The sequence below is a fragment of the Hevea brasiliensis genome, chromosome 9 (assembly GCF_030052815.1).
Source record: "Hevea brasiliensis isolate MT/VB/25A 57/8 chromosome 9, ASM3005281v1, whole genome shotgun sequence".
NCBI classification, from domain to species: Eukaryota; Viridiplantae; Streptophyta; class Magnoliopsida; order Malpighiales; family Euphorbiaceae; genus Hevea; species Hevea brasiliensis.
This window is the reverse complement of record NC_079501.1, coordinates 33,703,267-33,723,964: the sequence shown is the minus strand read 5'-3', so window position 1 is coordinate 33,723,964 and position 20,698 is coordinate 33,703,267. Positions and strand designations below refer to the sequence as shown.

Sequence of the window (20,698 nt, the reverse complement as noted above, 5' to 3'; positions counted from 1 at the left end):
TAATTTTTTTTTGATTTTTTAATTTAGACTTGATTTTCAAGTTATTTAGTCTAATTTTGACTTTGGTTTAAACCTAATAACTATTAATCAATGAAATTAAACTATTTATATATATATAATTAAATATAATTAATAAATTTTCCATAAAAATAAATTAATTTAAAAATTAATTTGATTCGATTTGAATATATAAAATTACTATTCGGTTCGATTCGATTTAATCAATTTTTTTCTCTTTAAAATCGAATTGAATCAAAATAACTAAAATTTTTATAATATAAAATCAAATCGAATAAATTAAATTTTAAAATCAAATTAATCAAACTGAATTAAGTTAATTCAGTTCGATTTTTTGGTTTCACCGAATTAAATTTCTGCTCACCCATACTTGTACTAGGCTCTCAACCTCACAAACCCAGATTCGACCCGGGGTTTTACTTCCAGAAGAGTTTCATGGGCAAGAGAAAAGAGCGAACTTGCCCCCATTAAAATCGCTACTGCAGCTCGATGGACTTCGAGTCACAGCTCTAAAATATTGTAAGTATCCTTCTTTAATAATTTAAATATCTTTGATACAGTCCCCCCTTGTTAAAGAGCTATTCGAGGGTGCTGCATTCTTCTATGAGTTGCTGCGACTTTACGACGGTATTCTGATTGGTAAGTATTTAATTTACTTTTCGTAGCTGGGTTTTGAATTTCATTCTTCAATAATCACGGGCTGCTTCTCATATACCATAAAAGTGTATATTTTTAGAGGACTACGTAGATGAATACATTGAAGGAAATTTTATTAAAATTTTGTCAATTGTTTGCCTCAAAAAGAATGAGAATTTTTAATTTTGATTTTGTTTCTTCAATCCTTTTGCTATGGTTCGTAATTGCTGTTTCTTTTCTTAAATTCTCCCTCTGCATTGGGTTTTGTAGAGTCTAAGAAGCATATGAATGGCTTGGGGAGCAGCTCGGAAAAGGGTAAGATATAATTTTGCCCTTTTATTTATTTATTTTACTATTTGTGTTGTGCTTCGAGGAAGGATTTCCACCAAGCAGAATTTGAACCTCGAGCATTATTTAGCTAGGCTAATAGGGATTATATGTGATTAAGATACTGAACTGATGCTTCATTGCTAGAAAATATTTGGAAATAAAAGAGAGAAAATTTGTGATTTTAATGGGCGACTGTTGGTTTAGAATCATATCATATTTATCTTGTGAATTATGCAGCCAATTGGTGTGTAGAAGAGTTGAAAAGAAGTCAGTTCTCAGCATTTCCTATTACAAAGCTGGGATTAGGAAAAATGGTGTTTGGGGCCATTCTGATCTTCTTAGCTTCATCTTTAATATTGGGATTCTTTTTCTTTTAGTTATTTTAAAGTGTACGTGCTAAACTTTTAGTTTTATGTTGACTGAGTAAATTTAGTTGTATGAATATTATGGGTATGTTCACTTGTGAAAAATTGGAGTCGTTCTCTGAAAAAGTTTTCTAAGAAAATAGAAAAATAGAGTTTCATATTCATATTTACCAATTTTCTTAGTGGATAATTAGAAAAGCTAGTTTTCTAGTTTTCCAAAATTTACCTTGAGATCTGGGAAATAACTTTAAGTTGTTTTTCACTTTTTTTCCTTTGTAATAAAAATTCTGTGCTCCCAACTATTTTCCAAATGGAAAACGATGACTTTTCTGTAACCAAAATTATACTTTAACTTTTTCATAACTAAAATTGAATGATTATTTAAAAGAAATATTTATTTACAATGATAAAAAATGAATCATATGATTGTAAAATAAATAAATAATACATATTAAAAAATTTTTAAAAAGTAAAATAAGTTTTTTAAATATATTTTATAATATTTTTTTAATTATGAAATATATGATTTTTTAAAATATTTTGAATTAGAAAATTGTTTTCTATTATTAACAGGTGAACATGTTTTTTATGTTTTTCCTTATTTTTCATGGAAAATGAAAATTGGAGTTCTTTTAAAAAATGAAAAATGGAAAACAGAAAATTGTTTTGCACAAGTAAACAAGCTCTATAATTTTTGTTTTTCTCTTTCTTCTTGCTGAGGCCAAGAAGGGGTGCCAGGCAACTCCATTATTTTATTCTCTCTTCTACTTTCAACCAGGAACCAAATGCTTACCAACTGATATTGATATTCTTAATACAATCACCTTGGTCATTTCTTCTTGTTCAGATAACACATTTAATCCATCTCTCTCTCTCTCTCTCTCTCTCTCTCTCTCTCTCTCTCTGCATATCTGAAGATTATTCCTTTGACAATTTTTCAGTGTCTTCATGTTGATCTGATTAGAGCTTGGACTTCACCATCACGGGGCCATGCTGTGGGTTTAACTTCTAAATGCAATCTTGACGTTGCGGAGAAATCAGTTTCTGCCCCAGTTAGAGGCATACTTGGTAAACTGGAAATGCATAGATGTTTTCCATGCTTTTACTTTACATCCTTTTTTTCCTAATTTAGCTCATCAAAAATCTTTATTCACAAATATATGGCATTCTTATCTTCACTTGCTTCTCAAAATTTGTGATGCAGAGTTTTCTTTCAGCTCATTTTTACGAGGTCATCACATTTTCTCTATGAATGAATCCTTCATACGGTATATCTATATATTTCTTCTGGCATTAATTTATTCTTTTATTTGGTCCAAGGAATGCTAGGTTTAGTTACTATTGTCTCTATCTCACTTTTGTTATTGTTATTGTTGTTGTTGTTATTATATCTTTTTTCATTTAGGCTGGTTGAGATGATGTTACCCCCATTTTGGCAGAGTAATTTGATGTTATATTTGATACATTATTATGTTTGCATGATGATTTCCTATAGTTAATAGGATGAAATAAGGATAAACCGGCCTGCCTAGAGTAGGTGGTAAAACATGGTGGCAGCAAGCCCCCTTGTCACTGTCTTGATTTGGCTTAGGTTAAAACTGTTTTAATTTGGCTTAGTTCAAACTGCCTTAGTTCGGCTTAGGGTCAAACTTATCTCAATAAAAGAAATTACAGTTGAATGAACTAGATATCATAATAAACTATCATATATTCTTTCATTCTCTTTTCCTCACAAGTTGTATTTTCTTCCTATAATTTTTTCCCACTCTTTGTTTTATTCCATGTCCTTGCATACATGCCAAGTGCAAATGCACTTAGCACTTATTTGACATTGTAAAATTCATGCTAGACTGCTGTTTGGCATTCATAATATTCATAAAAGTATGTTTTTGTGGCAACTTGTCAAAAATGGCAACCATGGTTACTGTTTGATGGTTGAGACTATTCCAATTGGAACTAATGCTGATGTCAATAAAATATATTGTTTTGGAAACCTGAATGCTTTGGATAAATTTGGTACTTGGATGTTGTAATCAAATAATGGTTTTGTTTATCTTGCTTAGGTGTTTTCATGCCACTCCAGAACTGTTGGCTAGAAGAAGAAATAATGATGAGCCTGTTGGTTTGAAGATCCAAACTAAAGGAAAGTTTAAGAAAAAGAATAGAAACAAGACCCAGCCGCCTGTTGAAGCTCCATATGTGGCTCCTAAACTAAAAAGAAATACCAAGTCTTTGCTAGATAAAACAGTGGACATATTTGAAGGCATGACTGTCGTTGAGCTTGCAAAGCGCACTGGTGAGTCCATTGCCACTCTGCAGGATATTCTTGTCAATGTTGGGGAAAAGGCTGGTTCTGAATTTGATCCCCTCAGCATTGATGTTGCAGAGCTGGTTGGAATGGTATTCCCCTTTCATGGTTGCAAGAATTATATAATTCTTTTCATTGCATAAACTTAAAGATGACTGAAAATTGGAAAAATCTCATTTTATAACCAGTTCTCAATCTTTTACTTGAAAGCAAATTTGTGTGAGTTACAATATGCTGCCAAAGGAAGTAATCTGTTTTCTGTGGTATTTCATTATTTTGTGTCATTGTTTGGCCAGTACTGGCATGCTGTTTGACACTGTATATTCTCTAAAACATGAAGCATGACTGTGTTGTAGTGTAAGGATTGTAAAAAACCAAATTGTGTTGGCTTTCAGATGCTAACCATAAAAACTGGTTTCTAGGATTTCTGAACTAAGTTTTAGGTCCTGGACGTTCTCACTTTTCTTTTTCTCCTTTCCCCCTAAGATCACCATGGTCGGTTGACTTGTGTTTTAGCTGCTTTGAGAACTTAAAAGGGATTTCTTTATTTTAATTATACAGGAAGTTGGGATCAAAGTCAGGAGGCAACACTTCAATGGAGGTGCAGAAATTCTTCCACGCCCTCCTGTTGTGACTGTCATGGGACATGTTGACCATGGTAAAACTTCACTTTTGGATGCTTTGCGTCAAACATCAGTGGCAGCCAAGGAAGCTGGAGGGATAACTCAGCATCTGGGTGCTTTTGTTGTGGGCATGCCGTCAGGGTCATCAATCACATTCCTTGACACTCCTGGTCATGCAGCATTTAGTGCAATGCGAGCAAGAGGTGCAGCAGTGACAGATATAGTTGTGCTTGTTGTAGCTGCCGATGATGGGGTAATGCCTCAAACTCTTGAAGCCATGTCCCATGCTAAAGCAGCTAATGTACCAGTTGTTGTTGCAATTAATAAATGTGACAAACCAGCAGCCAATCCAGAGAGAGTTAAAATCCAGCTTGCATCAGAGGGCTTGCAGCTGGAGGAAATGGGTGGGGATGTTCAAGTTGTTGAAGTGTCAGCTGTTAAAAAAACTGGATTGGATGACTTGGAAGAGGCTTTGCTTCTTCAGGCAGAGGTTATGGACCTGAAAGCACGTGTTGATGGTCCTGCTCAAGCTTATGTAGTAGAGGCTAGACTTGACAAAGGACATGGTCCATTGGCAACTGCAATAGTGAACACAGGGACTTTGGTTTGTGGGCAATATGTGGTTGCGGGTTCAGAGTGGGGAAGAATAAGGGCTATTAGGGATATGGTGGGGAAGTTGACTGATCGGGCTAAACCTGCAATGCCAGTTGAGATTGAGGGGCTTAAGGGGCTTCCTATGGCTGGTGATGATGTTGTTGTTGTGGAATCTGAGGAGCGAGCTAGGATGCTTAGTGCAGGGAGGAAAAGGAAATTTGAGAAAGATAGACTTATGCAGATGATTGATGAAACGACAGAAAGTACAGAAGTATCAGATGACATGCCTGTGCCTGAGAGGGTTGAAATGCCAATAATTGTAAAAGCGGATGTTCAGGGAACTGTCCAGGCTGTCACAGATGCACTAAAAACTTTAAATAGTCCCCAGGTACGCCATACAGCCATGTGCCTGAATTAATGCTTACTTTCATTTTTACCACTCTCGCATGTGTGCTACTGCATGACTGCAATGAATGGTCAAACATTTTATTAACAGCTTGTTTCTTTGGTTTAGTAATGCTTGTTGCTTTGTTGAAATTTGTAGTCATGTGATGGCATTTCCCTTTTTCTTTTATGAAGTTACACACTACGAATGCTCTTTAGATGTGCATGCTAAGCATGCTTTTAAATATGTTACAGCATTTAGAAAAATTATCGTTGTTCCTCAAAGTATTATTTTGTCCTCTCTTGCTGGTCATCACTTACCAGTCTTCTTATCGTTTGCCATTTCTTCAATTAGGTATGCTCTTAGTAACTTGGTATGCTCTCCAATTATGCTTCAATATTCTTAGCGTATTTTTAAATTATGTTGCCAGGTTTTTGTGAATGTAGTCCATGTTGGTGTTGGGCCTATTTCTCAGTCTGATGTGGACTTGGCACAAGCCTGTGGTGCATGTATAGTTGGATTCAATATAAAGGCTCCAACTAGTGCTGTCACTATGGCTGCAACTCAAGCCAGGATAAAGGTACTGGCATGTTGTTAACCTCAAATCATTATGAGACTGATTTATTTATGTTTTAGGGAATATAAAAAAAATAAAAATAATATTCATGAGCATGGGCTGTTGATTTGTTACATTTGTATATATGAAAACTGTAGCAATAAAGTAAGGAAAACCTATTTATTTGTTTTGATTCTTTTGTTGGTTGTAGATAATGCAACACAGTGTGATCTATCACCTTTTGGAGGAAGTTGGCAACTTAATAGTGGATAAGGCCCCTGGAACATTTGAGACCAAGGTAGCTGGGGAGGCTGAAGTGCTGAATATCTTTGAGCTTAAAGGGAGGAGCAAGTCTATAGGTGGTGATGTGAAGATTGCTGGCTGCAGGGTGATAGATGGCCATGTTACCAAATCAGCGATCATGAGGCTTCTAAGGAGTGGGGATGTTGTGTTTGAAGGATCTTGTGCATCTCTCAAGCGGGAGAAGCAGGATGTGGAGAGAGTGGGAAAAGGAAATGAATGTGGACTTATGCTTTGTGATTATGATGGTTTCCAGATTGGAGACGTCATCCAATGCTTGGAGCAAGTAGTTAGGAAACCCAAGTTCATTTCATCAGAGAGTGGTGCTGTTCGAATTGAGTGCTGATAGTGCTTTTGTGAGTGAAAATTCATTAAAAAAAATGATTGTGGTCTTATTTAACTCTGCAATTTAGTCCTGCATTTTGGTGAGGTCAAATGCACCTTTACACAAAAGCTGGGGCAGTTGCGTTAGGCTCATCTGGCTGCAATTCTAAGCAGAGCAACTCTCTCTGGGGACTTGATGGTGTTCTGCTCAAGTTTGTGAATTCTGAGAGAGTTGAGAATTGACATAGATTTTTGTTGTACGCTTGAGGGACTTGGTGCTTATTTAACCAAAACAACAGAGAAAAGAGGGATATATTACATTAGCCACTTCATTCTTTCTATAGCATATGATTAACATAGTTTTGTTTTGAACACTGGGGTTGCCATGCATAAGCTGAGTTCAAATTTCATTTGCTTTGGAATGATTGTTAAATGTAGAACTTATGCAATTTCCCTTCTCAAATCTTTTACGGGGAATCCAAATGTCGTATATAAAACAGGTTACATATCATTATCAACCCAATTCTCCATTACTTGAAGTGATAAGCTGCATAATTGAAGGTAGGCATAAAACTGGGATTATTGATGGTAATAGCTGTGGAAAGATGCTCTTATTAACGCCTTCTTTTTGTGCTGGGTAGAGACTACAGAGGGAATGAAAGTATAAAACATTATATTTGGCCTTCGCATTTCCAGAACTGGGTTTCAGGACTTAGATTCACATTTTGGGATCATCCCACAAGATAGAACTTTTTCTATTTGATCTGTGAGGTAAAATGAGAGTTAAATCATTGGTAGTTAATCTTGTGCGTGTCAATAGTGTTATAACTGAGTTCATAAGTACTGTGCTACTACTAGTCAGATGAGCATGTTTTCAACTAACTTTAAGACATGCTATCTTCAGAAATTTGTTTCCTTTTCAAACTAAGTGGAAGATCTGCAGTCTTCAGTTAGAGATGCTTCCAATTCCATATGGAGACCTCACTCATATTGGAGAAAGAGGTGTTAATCTAAGTGGTGCACAGAAACCAGGGGTTCAACTTGCGTCTGTGCTATCAAGATGCTGATATCTGTTGGATAATCTCTTCAATGCAAATACAGCAACCAGCCCACTCATGCAAAGAAATTTTCATCTCTACTCAATTTGATTTCCTAATGATGTGATTCTTTTGCTGACTGCATGTCCGGAATGTTGCAGGAATATGTGATGGAAACTTTGTCTCAAAAGACAGTTTTACTTCTGACCCACCATGTTGATTTCCCTCCAGCTTTTAATTCTATTTTGTTTAGGCCTGATTAGCACGTTGCGTAATTTTTACATGGTGAAATTGAAATTTAGGCAATGTGAATGTGCTTAATGGCCATGCTTAACGCCCTCTCATGACCAAGAATAGCTATTTAAGATGAATGACACGAAGCAGGTCTAGATATCGACCAAATGCTCCGCTACGGGATTCATGTTCTGAGATCTCATACTGCAATTATCCCAAAAGATCCAACACTCTTTGTTGGTTCTGCTAGATACAATCTAGACCAAGGAATATGTGGGTTAGGTTCTTCTTAAAATATAAGATGCAAATTCTTTGATTTCAGCTGGGGACATGCGATCAACTACTCCTGTCTTCTTCCTTAGCAAGAACAACAGAATGTTTAGATCCGTTAACCTACTTTGTTGAGATGATGTGTGAAAGGTCTGTCATCTTCGAGCAGCCATTCAAGAGAAAGAAGAGGGCCTGAACTCCCTGCCCCTTTGTTAATTTAATAAATGCAACCTTAAAAATTAAATTGATAAAAAATGAATAAAATAAGCAGCAGCCAGCTCCAGGTTCCTGCCATTACCTGCATAGATTAGTCAGTTTTTTTTTTTTTTATATATATATATATATTTTTATTACTATTAGTACAGAGGTAGTTGGAGGGGAGAGACAGACTAACAAATCTGGTTCTGCGAAATTGTAAATAACAGCCAAATGTGATATGTGGCTTGCACATTGAGATATTCACGTGTGGAAGTGATTGCCAAGATTATTAGTAGCTCCAAAATTTTTAAAAGTAGATAACAATATTAAAATTACTTTTAAAATTTATAAATTTTTTAATTTAAATTTTAATTAAATAAAATAATTAAAAAACTCACTTTTAATAATAATAATAATAATAATCTCGTACTTATTAGTTTAACCACATGGTGGCCACGGCAGAGCACTCCAAAAGAGAACCTTTTTGTCTGCAAATGCGATTTGTTGGGCGTATTTTTTTTGAAAATATTCTCTCATGAGTCTTAGAGTCTGACCAGTTAAAACGCCGTCGTATCTTGTTGGTAGTTATTATGCCACTGCCTCCGTTCTCTTCTAACCTGTCACTAAATCGACGAGTCCTGCTCTTGCTTCACCTACCCCCCCGACTCTCTCTCTCTGTCTCTCTCTGCGCCAAAACCCACTTCTCTTTTTCATCTATGGAGGCCTCTATTGCTCTCTCTCGCGTAGGTCTCGCTGGCCTCGCTGTCATGGGTCAGAATCTGGCCCTCAACATAGCCGAGAAGGGGTTCCCTATCTCCGTCTACAACCGGACTGTCTCCAAGGTTGATGAGACCATCCACCGCGCCCACAACGAGGGAACATTCCCTTTAACGGGTCACTACACTCCCCGTGATTTCGTTCTTTCTATCCAACGGCCAAGATCCGTTATCATCCTGGTCAAAGCCGGCGCCCCTGTTGACCAGACCATCGCCTCCTTGTCGGAGTACATGGAGCCCGGCGATTGTATCATCGATGGTGGTAACGAGTGGTATCAGAACACTGAGCGGCGAATCCACGAAGTTAATGACAAGGGTATTCTTTATTTGGGCATGGGAGTATCTGGCGGCGAGGAAGGTGCTCGTCACGGTCCGTCTTTGATGCCTGGTGGGTCTTTTGAAGCGTACAATAATATTACGGATATATTGCAGAAAGTAGCTGCCCAGGTTGAAGATGGGCCGTGTGTAACTTATATTGGTGAAGGGGGTTCAGGGAATTTTGTCAAGATGGTGCATAATGGGATAGAGTACGGTGATATGCAGCTGATTTCGGAGGCCTACGATGTGTTAAAGAATGTGGGCGGATTGTCCAACGCGGAATTGGCGGAGATTTTCTCAGAGTGGAACAAGGGAGAACTAGAGAGCTTCCTGATTGAGATTACATCGGACATTTTCAGGGTTAGAGATGAGCATGGAGATGGGGACTTGGTGGATAAGATTTTGGATAAGACTGGAATGAAAGGGACTGGGAAATGGACTGTGCAGCAAGCTGCAGAGCTTTCTGTTGCTGCACCAACCATTGCTGCTTCTTTGGATTGTAGGTATTTGAGTGGGTTGAAGGAGGAGAGAGAAAGCGCAGCCGAGGTTTTGAAGGAGGCGGGATTAAAGGAGGAAGTGGGGACTGTTAAGAGTGGTATTGATAAGAAGAGGTTGATTGATGATGTGAGGCAAGCATTGTATGCTTCCAAGATTTGTAGTTACGCCCAAGGGATGAACTTGTTGAGGGCTAAGAGCAATGAGAAGGGGTGGAATTTGAATTTGGGGGAATTGGCCAGGATTTGGAAAGGTGGGTGTATTATAAGGGCAGTGTTTTTGGATAGGATTAAGAAGGCTTATCAAAGGAATCCCCATTTGGCTAGCTTAGTTGTGGATCCTGAATTTGCTAGGGAGATGGTTCAGAGGCAGTCAGCGTGGAGAAGAGTTGTTGGTTTGGCTATTTCAGCAGGTATTAGCACACCAGGAATGTGTGCCAGTCTTGCTTACTTTGATACTTATAGGCGTGCTAGGCTACCAGCAAATCTTGTTCAAGCCCAGAGGGATTTGTTTGGTGCACATACTTATGAAAGGGTTGATCGCCCTGGGTCATTCCATACCGAGTGGACAAAACTTGCTCGCAAGAGCAATTCTGGTGTTGGTGCTTTCAACTGAGTTTTTCATGGTTTGGTTCCTTCTTTGTTTCAGTTGTGTGTTGATGATGTTTCTATTTGAATTATGGTTGTACGTCTCATTGAGGATTCTCTTGCCTACGCAGAGCAATTATTGGTTAGCCTCACGGTTTTTACTTTTAATAAGAAACGCATGCCTCTTGGGATCTATAAGGTGTTCACTTTGAACTAGACAGGATAGAGTTCACTTTTTCTTTTAACACTTATTTCTTTGCTTTGTCTCAATAATGTTATCATCTCTTGTGAGGCTATTTGATTTGGAGCACTATAAGGCATGTGCCTGAGATGCTCTTTTTTTTTTTTTTTTTAGTTTGTCTTTGTCAGAATTCAAGTCTTGCTGATTGATCTTTCCTATTCTATACCAAATGATGATTTTTTTTAGTGCCTCTAAGGGCTTTTGAAGCACTTCATTGTTGTAGCTTCAATGTTAGATTATTTTCATGCAAAGTTTTTGCTTTCATTTGCCATATATTCTGCATTTAACGTGATGATATTCATAGTTAAGGAGGTTGTTATTGGTAAAAGCTAAAAAATGTGTGAAGTTATTGTAGAAACATTTTTGTTTTTTTTAATATTATGTTGTTCTCACCAATTTCTTCTATAGTTCAGAACTATAGAAGACATTGGAGATTGTTAGATACAAGTTGATCATGTAGTTGATAGGAGGCCTCTTCTTGTGAAGTGAAGAATGCTGTGCCCTTAGTGGGATGGCTATTACCATTAGAAGGTTGGCTTTGACTTTGGTCATCATGAAGGGACAAATGTAACTGGAAGCCTTGCTAGCAATTTAGCAATAGCTAGTAACAAAGAACTTTAAACGCATGCCTTCAGTGCCTTCTCAGAGAATTCCCAATTAGTCTTTGTTTGTTGATCCACTGTTTAGATTTTAAAGCTGCTGTACACTGGGGGGCTGGAGACTGCGGTGCAATGACAAGGTGATTCTTATTTTGTTATGGTATTGAATTGTGCATATCATGAAAATCATTAACCTTTAACCATACCATTGAAGGATCATGGAGCTGTAGGGCCGTGCTGTGAATTGGGCATTATTTATTTAATCATTCAAGACAAATCATTAGGGATCGGTTCAGAACAATTACTTGAATAGCACTCTATAAAAGTTGCATGCTGTTTCTTGAGTTTTGCTGTGAACTTGTCCTGGAATTTCAAGTCGGGTGTCTCTCTCATATTACTGGCATCATTTGTCTATTCATTTATGGTCTATGTTTCATTCCATTGCCTTGAACTACGGAACCAAGTTTGCAAAGCAACCCCAATGATGCAAGTGTTTAGAGGCTGTATGCAAATTCACAAACGCCATGTTTGGAATCTTAAAAAGTTTATTTAGAATTTTATGTGTTTGATTCAGTGGATTGATTATCCTTCAACCAAACGTGTATTGCATTCATAATGTTTTATTAACATTAGTCTTCTGATTAAACTAATGCAAAGTACGATTTAAGTTTCCCTCAGACTCCCAGTTACTGCCTCAACAGTCCACAATACTCGAATCCCAGTCAGCTGTTGAAGGCAAATATAAGAACAGATTTTAGCAAGCCTTGCATTTGATACCTCATTCTCTTAACCCAAAGATTGAGGAGGAAAGAAAGAAAGAAAGAAAGAAAGAAAGAAGGGAAACCAAAATGAAGCAAGAACGGAATGAAAGAACACAAGCCATGGAAAACCTACTGGTACTACCAGCCCATATGGTTTCAAGAACCAAATCTTTTTCAACTTGTCTGTCCATTACTTGAATCGTCTAGGCCTTCCAAAGTTTCTTAGATATCAGCCCAAAACATCCCACCAAAGCGAGTCCACCTAGTCTAAGCACAAACCCTATCATCCGCAAAGACCATTGCCTCTGCGTAGTGGCGCTCTCTTCTTTCCTCTCCACTCGAACCACGACGAAGAAGTGACCCTCGTGTTGAGAGTAATATAATTTTTTTTTTAAATTTTTTTTCCAAAGAGTAACATAAATTAAGCTGATTCATCGATTTCACTTTGTTGAAATGTCTCATTTTCACTAAATGCTACACATTTGACATTAAATTACCTAATAATTTTTAATTATAAATGTATTAGTATATTACATAATATGATTAATCATTAATTATTATGCATAAAAATTATGTAATTATTCTATAAAAAAATTATATAATTATGAAATAAATAAAAATATATTATATGATATATTGTTTATTAATAATCAACTTTAAAACTGTATTTCAAATATAATTTTTCATGACAACAATTATATAAAATTATTTCAAAAACTTAAAATTTAACTAAAATTAGATTAAATTAATTAAGAACTGAATTACTGAAAACTAAACCCAACAAAAATCAAAACATTAAAAAATAAGCTAAAATTATAATAAAATTTCAATTCAATTTTGATTTATAAATAAATATTGAACCAAAATCAGAACCATGCGCACACCTCATTAATGTAAGTACCTGAGCACTATACACCATTTTCACAGTTGCATCATCTTTAGCAATGAGAAGCCTGTTCCGATTAGGTGGAACGGACAAAGATATACTTAGCAGTAATACTGTTGCAGCAGCTAGCAGAGATACATATGAATAGTATCAGGAAAATTATATATACGAAACATATGTATTCCCTATCATCAGAATTAGCATCTTTTTAATAACGGGACTGCGAAGTGGGAATTCCAACCTAAGTCTATTAGATAAGAAATATGCTTTCAATCATCTAACCGAGTGAGGCTAGGGAGAATTTGCATTTGTTACTTGTTTGGGAAGTAATATATTCATGTTAAATTCCTAGTGAAAATGTATATTCACAATCTATATAACCAAACACAAAGCCCCCACATTTCCATGTTTCCAGAAAAGCAAGAAATAGAAACTAAGACATGCCATTAAAAGCTTATTATACTTTGTCTGATATGACTTAACAAAAAAAAATATATATATATAAAATCCATTAATTAAGTTTGCTTATTCTTGAATTATTAATAGTTCATCAGATGCTTATAATGCGTAAGCTTAAAAGTAGATTGGTATATAAGTTAAAGGGCATGCCTAAAATTCTTCTTGCCGGCCGTTGTGGGCAACAAAGAAGGGTTTCCATATATAAACAAGGTGATGATTCATTGAAAAGGAGAAAGAATTTTAGCCTTTTCCACTGTTCAAACCACTGATGATAATAAACAATTACAGTGAAGAAGAAAGTTTACTAATTAATGATTTAATTAATATAGAAAAGATTCACATGAACAAATGTTGCTGATCAATGAAAATTCACTATCCCTTTTAGCGATAATTATGAGAATGTTTTTGTTACCACCACCTTTGCACTTGGAAGCAACGCGAACATGATCTACCTATCATGCATGTTTTATGTTTTTTTATTCTTTTTATTCTTTTTATTATTATTATTATTATTATTATTATTATTATTTGTCGTCTTCTATGATATGCTAAATAAATCGGAATATAATAAAAATAAGGTTTAATAATTGCTTATAAAAAAAGTGGTTAATAATCGGAAAGATTATATTCCCCCTTCAACCCTTACTTTCTTATTAGATTTTTGGATGGACTTAAAAACTCAATTTCATTCCTATATTTATTAGGATGTTCAATTTAATTTATTTTTAATTTTTTGTCTAAATTAATCAAAAAAAATTTAATTTAAGTTCAATTTAACACAAAAATTAAGAAAACAAGAAAATTAAATTTTTTTAAGTTTTGAGCCTAAATAAAAAAATTTAGCTAAAAAATTAAGAAATTAAACTTTTTAATTTTTTACTTAAATCAAGAAATTAAGAAATTTAGCCTATAAATTTTAATTTTTGGGTTAAATTAAACTTAAATTGAAACTTCTAGGTTAACCTAAAATATTGAACTTTCTCAATAATTATAAGGGTGAAATTGAACATTTTGCTTTTTTGGATGCGTTATTGAAATGCTATACCATTTGGTAATCTATATACGCTTCCACCAAAACAGTACTGTTGGTTTCCTCTTTCACTTTTTAGTTTCTAAGATACAAGATCTTGTTTCCTGCCAAATTTCATGCCCATTCCCTGCCCCTTCTAGGTAGGAGATGGCTTTCTTTTCCCCAACTTGGACGTGGGTTTCCTCTCCTCACCTGGAGGCAGTGTTTGTGATTTTTTTTTTTTTGTTGCATGCAAGTTTTGTGCTCTTTGTGAGAGATCTAGTGCAACTTTTTTTTTTTTTTTGCATTTTCTACTTAAAAATAGTGGTTCTACTCATTTGTGTTTGCTTTTTCTAACGGTTGTTTGGGCTCTACTCTAGGGGTATGTAATCTGCATAGCACCTTTGGGGACATTCCAGTGCTTCATTGATGCCTTTGGTCCTTTTAATGGCTACAAGAGACTAAGAATACCAAGGGCTTTGCCATGTCATCTCTCATAGTAGTTGAGAAGGATCCCTGTCTCGTTAGTGCTACAACCCTTGAAGAATATGACCTAAATTGTGGTTTCTATTTGTGGCCACATTTGCACTTCAATCTACAAGTTCTTATGGATACGAGGTCTACATCACCTTCTCTGAGCTTCGACGTTGATTAGCTTGAAGGTTGGCCAGCTCATTTGGCTTTGTGTTGTAGGGGGCGGTTAGGCTCCCTTCTACTTTTTGGGGTGAAGAAGCTTTACCGGTTTTGCTCATTGGTTCAGGTCTAACCTTATCTGAAGGGCTTATGTGTTTCAATGTATGGGCTTTTCTTTGGGGCTAGGGGCTGTGTCATCCATTGGGGATCTTCTTTATATTTAGGCTAGGCCTAAGCTTTTATTTGTTTAGGTAGCATCCAATAACTTAACTTTTTGAGTATTTTCATAAAAATCACTTAATTTTAATTTTTTTCATAAAATTAATTGAATTTCAATTTAATTTAATAAAAAATCACTGTGACTGAAAAATTAAAATTTATAGATTAACCTACTGACCTGCTAACTATTTTACAACTAAAATTACTTTATTTTATTAATTTCTTGAATAAATAAAAAAAAGAAAATAAGATTTATAAAATGCATCCAGCTACACCCCATGCCATCAATCCTTCCCCTTTCTCTATTTTTTCTCCACCAGTAACCACTGGTTAGGTAATTTTATTTATAAAATAGTTGACGGATCAATAAGTTAACCTGAAAATCTTTAATTTTCAGTTTAGTGAGTTGTATGAAATCAAATTGAATTCAATGAGTTTCATAAAAAAAAAAAATAAAGTTCAGTGATTTATTTTGAAAGCACTCAATAAATTTAGTTATCACGTGTGATAATTATCCCTATTGTTGTCACACCTTACCCTTCCGTAAGGCATAACATGATCCCGTAGAATACTTAATGAACTACCGAACTTCACCTACCGATAACTCATTAAGTACCCTACAAGGAATTTTAAAACGATTTTCTTACATTTTGGAAGTGGTGAGCATTTTAGTGAGAATTAAAAACCATTTATTCAAAGCTTAAAGACTAGTAAAAATTTTTGTCCATTTAAATTTTGCCGCAAATTTTATAAAAATTTTGACAGAGTTCCGTTTGAAACTGGAGAAAACAGTTCTTCAAATACCTAAAAAAAAAACACTTCCAAAAATATTTCACAACTCCCAACCTTCAACAACTTAATCATCTCAATTCAATGCACTTCAAAATAATTTCACAATACAAATCAAGATTTCTCATCTCAAAATATTTAATATCTCCATTCACAAAGCATAAAGCAAAAAATTCATATGTACAAATATTAAATTTACAGAAGAGAATCCAAAATAATATTATTACAATTTATTTACAACTGCTCAACTACATTGATACATATAACATTTTTATATTTACATCAAGATTATCTACAAGGGTATAAAATAATACCCGTACAAAATGGTCAGAGTAGTCCTCGATTTAACAGCAGCTCACTCTGCTGCTTTCTCCTTGCTCTTATTGACGACAGCAAAATAAGCTATCGCTGAGTATAAAAATACTCAGTGGTGCACAATAAAAAATTAAAATACAATAAATAGATCATTCATTGCCAAACACAATTTAAATATTTGTCAATCATATTTCATAAATATCAAAGTTCATAATAACACCATTTTGTCAAATAATCTATTAAACACAGTTTAGTCAAACAATTTCATAAACACAGTGTTGCCAAAGTCATACACAACTTAAGCAATGACACAAAATTTTCGATCAATGCCGCGTTGTACACCACGATAAAAGCAATCTCAACCCCATTAATCGAAATCAATGAGGGAGGTGGCTAGCTAGCTAATGAGTACTCATCCGATCTACAACCTCAACTGGCAAGCCAGAGAGGGAGGAAAATAAACGATCTCAACCCCATAAATGGAGGAGGAATAATGTGGTACTGTCATGTTAAGTGTGAACATAAAATCCATTCAAAACAATTTATGCAAACAATTTATGAGAAATCTGATCACTTTCCAAAGTCACATTTAAGATTATAAAATGGTAACACAATACATAATTAATCAAAGAAGTCAAAATTTTGAGATTTAAAATATTTAAACAATTATTATTGTGCACAAACTTGACTGGAGTCGCCTTGAAGTCTTGACTCAGTCTCTTTGAGTTTTCAAGTCTTTTTCAGCTGAAACACACAGTTTCACAGTGTTTCAGTACCATAACTTAGCATAAATCTAAAAATAAATTTCACTTCATTTTTACCTAGCTTTAATGTACTAATTTTGACGTTCTCGAAGTTTTTGTGTTTCGGGTTACTATTCATTACACTATTCAAGTCAAATTGTTGACTTTTTAAGGCTTAATAGGTATGAGAACTCCAACTTCACCCACATACCACATTTTGGTCACCAAACTTGTTGGTTTTGGTCATTTCCTTAAAGCTTAAGTCCTTTTTGCAAAATTGTCAAATTTTAGTTTTGGTGCTCTTAGTTGCACTATTCTATTGGTCAATCTACTGTTAGAATTAGGCAAACCTTCCTTCATAGAAAATGTTCCTTATTGTCTTAAGTGTATTCTCATTTTTGGATCACCCCAATTGGAGTTTTGTAGCTCAAGTTATAGCCAAAATACAATTACTGTTCACGTGCACTGTTCATACTGCTATTTTGGTTCTGGCAGATTTTTGATCCAATTTTGTTCAGTAATTTGATCAAGTTAAGTCCATAATTTGGTCTAATTTCCTTCATACGAAATGTTCTACTATGTCTTAGGTTTCCATCGGTTCAAGAATCGCCTAAATCAGAGTTTTCTAGAGAGAGTTATAACCATTGGAACTTTACTGTTCAAATGGAAAACTGCAGTTTTGCAGGTTCAGTAACTCAATTTTGCCCAATAATTTGATTAGGTTAATGGCCTAATTTGGGTTGGTGTTCTTCATGAAAGTTTTAGATCTATATCTTATCTAATTACTGATAAAATTTCAGGTCATTTTGACCTGCCTAACTCGAGTTATGACCAAATGAACTAATACTGTTCATTTGGTCAGTTTGTGCAGTGGCAGCCTGCACTTATCCAACTTTGGTCAATTGGTTCACTAGGTTTTAGTCAGTTTTTGGCCATGGTTCCTCAATGAAAATTGTGCTATTTTATGTCTATTTTCATTCCCAATTGGTGGCATATCAATTGGACTTGTAAAATTTCCGTTTTGGTCCTTCAAAGTTGGTTTGGTCATGCTACCAGCAGCATGACCATTTGACCTACGAATTTGACTTCCATTCTAACAATTCCCACACATTTCCTTTGGTCATTATTGACCATTTTTCAGTCCACAATTGGTGAACGATATCATTTATACATTTCTCTAAAATTTGGTTCACAAACCCTAACATTCAAACCCTAACTTATTCATCTCATGCATTTAACTACATTTAATGGTTTTAGTGCTAATCATTCAACTAATGGAGATCCAGAAACTCATTCAAACTCATTAAATTTATGAAATTCATACTCCCTTCAACCAGACCAAAATTTCAGCAATGGTCCTTCCCCCATATTTGTTTCATTTAATCAAGTTCTAAGCTCTCTTTCACAACTAATTATGCATTTAAAGAAGTAAAATGGTAAGTTAGCACACTAACCTTTCTTAAATCCTTCAAACCCTATCTTTAACTCTTCTTTTTTCTTATAATTCTTCTTCTCAAGTTGTAATAACAAGCTTTAGTGAAGTTTTTAGGGAAGTTATAAAGGTTAAATGGAGAAAATTAAGCTTAAGTGTAAGCTTAATGAAGAAACTTCCATGGAGAATTTTGGGAGGAGTGGGGCGGCAAAGAGAGGTGGAAGAAGAAAGGATTTTTGTTTTTTTTTTCTTTTCTTTTCTTTATTTATTTAGGCTTATGGAAGACCACAAAAAGTCCAATTAAATAATTCAACTAATTAATTTATTTTTGGCATCATGCATGATCTCATGCATGATGTCATCACTTTTGACTTTTTCATTTTTCTCTTTTTTTTTCTATTTTTTTTATTTTTCTATTAGTTCTTTAATTTAATTCTCGATTCTGAAATTTTCTTTTCTCCGATTTTATTTGACAGTTAGGTCAGGAGTCAGCTCTCGGGGTCAATTGACCAAATTGCCCCTCGCCGGTTCATCCCGGTTTGCAAATAATTCCATATTTCTTCCGGCTCCCTGACCTAATTATTTAACTAGCTTAACAGTTCCTTTTCGTGATTTTCTCTTTTCCACTATGTTCATAATGGTCCTAAGGACCGCAGCGTCACATTTTACGGTTCGAAATTTGAGTTTAAAATGACTTCGTAGTCGTTCCCAAGGAGGTCACCTATCGCTGTGACTCTCGGCTCGTTTAACTTCTTATGTTCTGTTTTTCTTATTTATACTTAACTAATTGAACATTACTAATTATTTGTGTTTATGGCTTCTCTAGTTGTCTTAAGTATGGTTCTAGTCCCCTTAATTATCCGGACCGACATCGGTCACCGGAACAGTGAAATATACCAGGCTATACAAATAGGGGTGTTACAATTGTTGTCTATTGCTTATTGGCCTTATCTGCAACTTTTTTTATGAGCAATGAATTTCTACCCTATCTTTGCTGAGAAAAGGTTAGTATTTGAGAGATTGGAGAAATGAAAATGTCTTCCTTTTTTTATAAGCAAATTTTATGCTAACTTATTACTAAACTTAGCATAAGCAAATGAAATGAAAATGTCTTCTTGCCAAAGTGAGAGTGTGAACTAAGAAACGATATGACTTTGTATATATAAAGCTTTTGCTATTTACCTTGGACTTGCTAGTAAACAAATGATTGATTCCACCATTTAAGAAGGGTGCCAAACCCTTGAAATTGAGGAAAAGAAGTAAGATTTATTGCATCAATGTAACTTATTGTATAAAATTTCTAATCCTAAATTTCAAAAAGAATAATTGGAATCTTTAAATAATGGTGGTCTTGTGATGGAGTGCTATTCAAATAAAGGAGTCGGAATACCAATAGAGTTAGAAGTGCTAGCCATAATGGATCCCACTAAAGTGTTTAAACGGTATGCAAATTCAATATCACAAAGAGTACGTCAAGAGGATGAATTGGACAATAATTAATTTTTTAGCTCTTAATTATAGCCTTATGAAAAATTAAGGCTTAGCACTCTAATGTGTGTGAAGAGATATGATTTATATAAAGATATGTAGCTTAAGACTTCAAACATGATTCAAACAAGTGCCCTCCTTATAATCAACATGTGAGCTGGATCATAGTTTGAAAGTAAAAGTCAGATAATATCAAAGCAATATATTTGAATAATTAAAAATAAATAATTATTATAATAATTATTTATTTATAACATTAATAAATATAAAATGATGAATTTAATTATAATTTATATATGTTTATATAAAAAAAATAAAATTTTGATTATAATTATAACTATAAATTTTGAAAATATTTATAAATTATAAATAAATTATAACTTTAAATGATTTATGTATAATTATGTATTGTCAAAATAAATTACATTAAATTACAAAAAAAATTAAACTTTCATGTTTTTTTTTTGTTAAATGAATTTTTATAATTAATCATTTATTTAAAAAATCACTATAAACAAAATTAATTCTTTTACAAAATTGTAGGCCATAATATAAAAATTAAGAATTTAGAAAATCACATTATTTATTATTTTTAATTATTTAGAATTAAGAAAAGCTAGCATATTATTTTATAATTAACTATTTTTAGTATTTTACATTTAACTAATTATATAGTAAAAGATGTGTAAATACATTTATAATTAAACAATTATTTATAATATATAATTATTTAAATAAATATTGTTTAAATATAACTACTTTAGTATGTT

The 20,698-nt window shown here is 34.3% G+C and overlaps 2 protein-coding genes across 3 annotated transcripts; both read left to right on the top strand.

Annotated features, from left to right (window-relative positions):
• The first annotated feature begins 392 nt into the window (after positions 1-392).
• Positions 393-6,813, top strand: LOC110656988 (uncharacterized). 2 transcript variants are annotated; one of them, XM_021814012.2, is made up of 8 exons: positions 393-657; positions 925-969; positions 2,291-2,417; positions 2,554-2,617; positions 3,413-3,749; positions 4,219-5,262; positions 5,690-5,839; positions 6,027-6,813. In XM_021814012.2, the coding sequence occupies exons 2-8, from the start codon at positions 943-945 to the stop codon at positions 6,459-6,461; spliced, it is 2,184 nt and encodes a 727-aa protein (XP_021669704.2). In that variant the 5' UTR covers positions 393-657; positions 925-942; the 3' UTR covers positions 6,462-6,813. The 2 variants fall into 2 exon arrangements, with proteins under 2 accessions (XP_021669704.2, XP_021669705.2); XM_021814013.2 differs by having other exon boundaries at positions 398-537.
• A 1,956-nt stretch (positions 6,814-8,769) lies between these two features.
• LOC110656987 (6-phosphogluconate dehydrogenase, decarboxylating 3, chloroplastic) lies at positions 8,770-10,804 on the top strand. Its single transcript, XM_021814011.2, has one exon. The coding sequence runs from the start codon at positions 8,895-8,897 to the stop codon at positions 10,380-10,382; it is 1,488 nt and encodes a 495-aa protein (XP_021669703.2). The 5' UTR covers positions 8,770-8,894; the 3' UTR covers positions 10,383-10,804.
• The last annotated feature ends 9,894 nt before the right edge of the window (positions 10,805-20,698 follow it).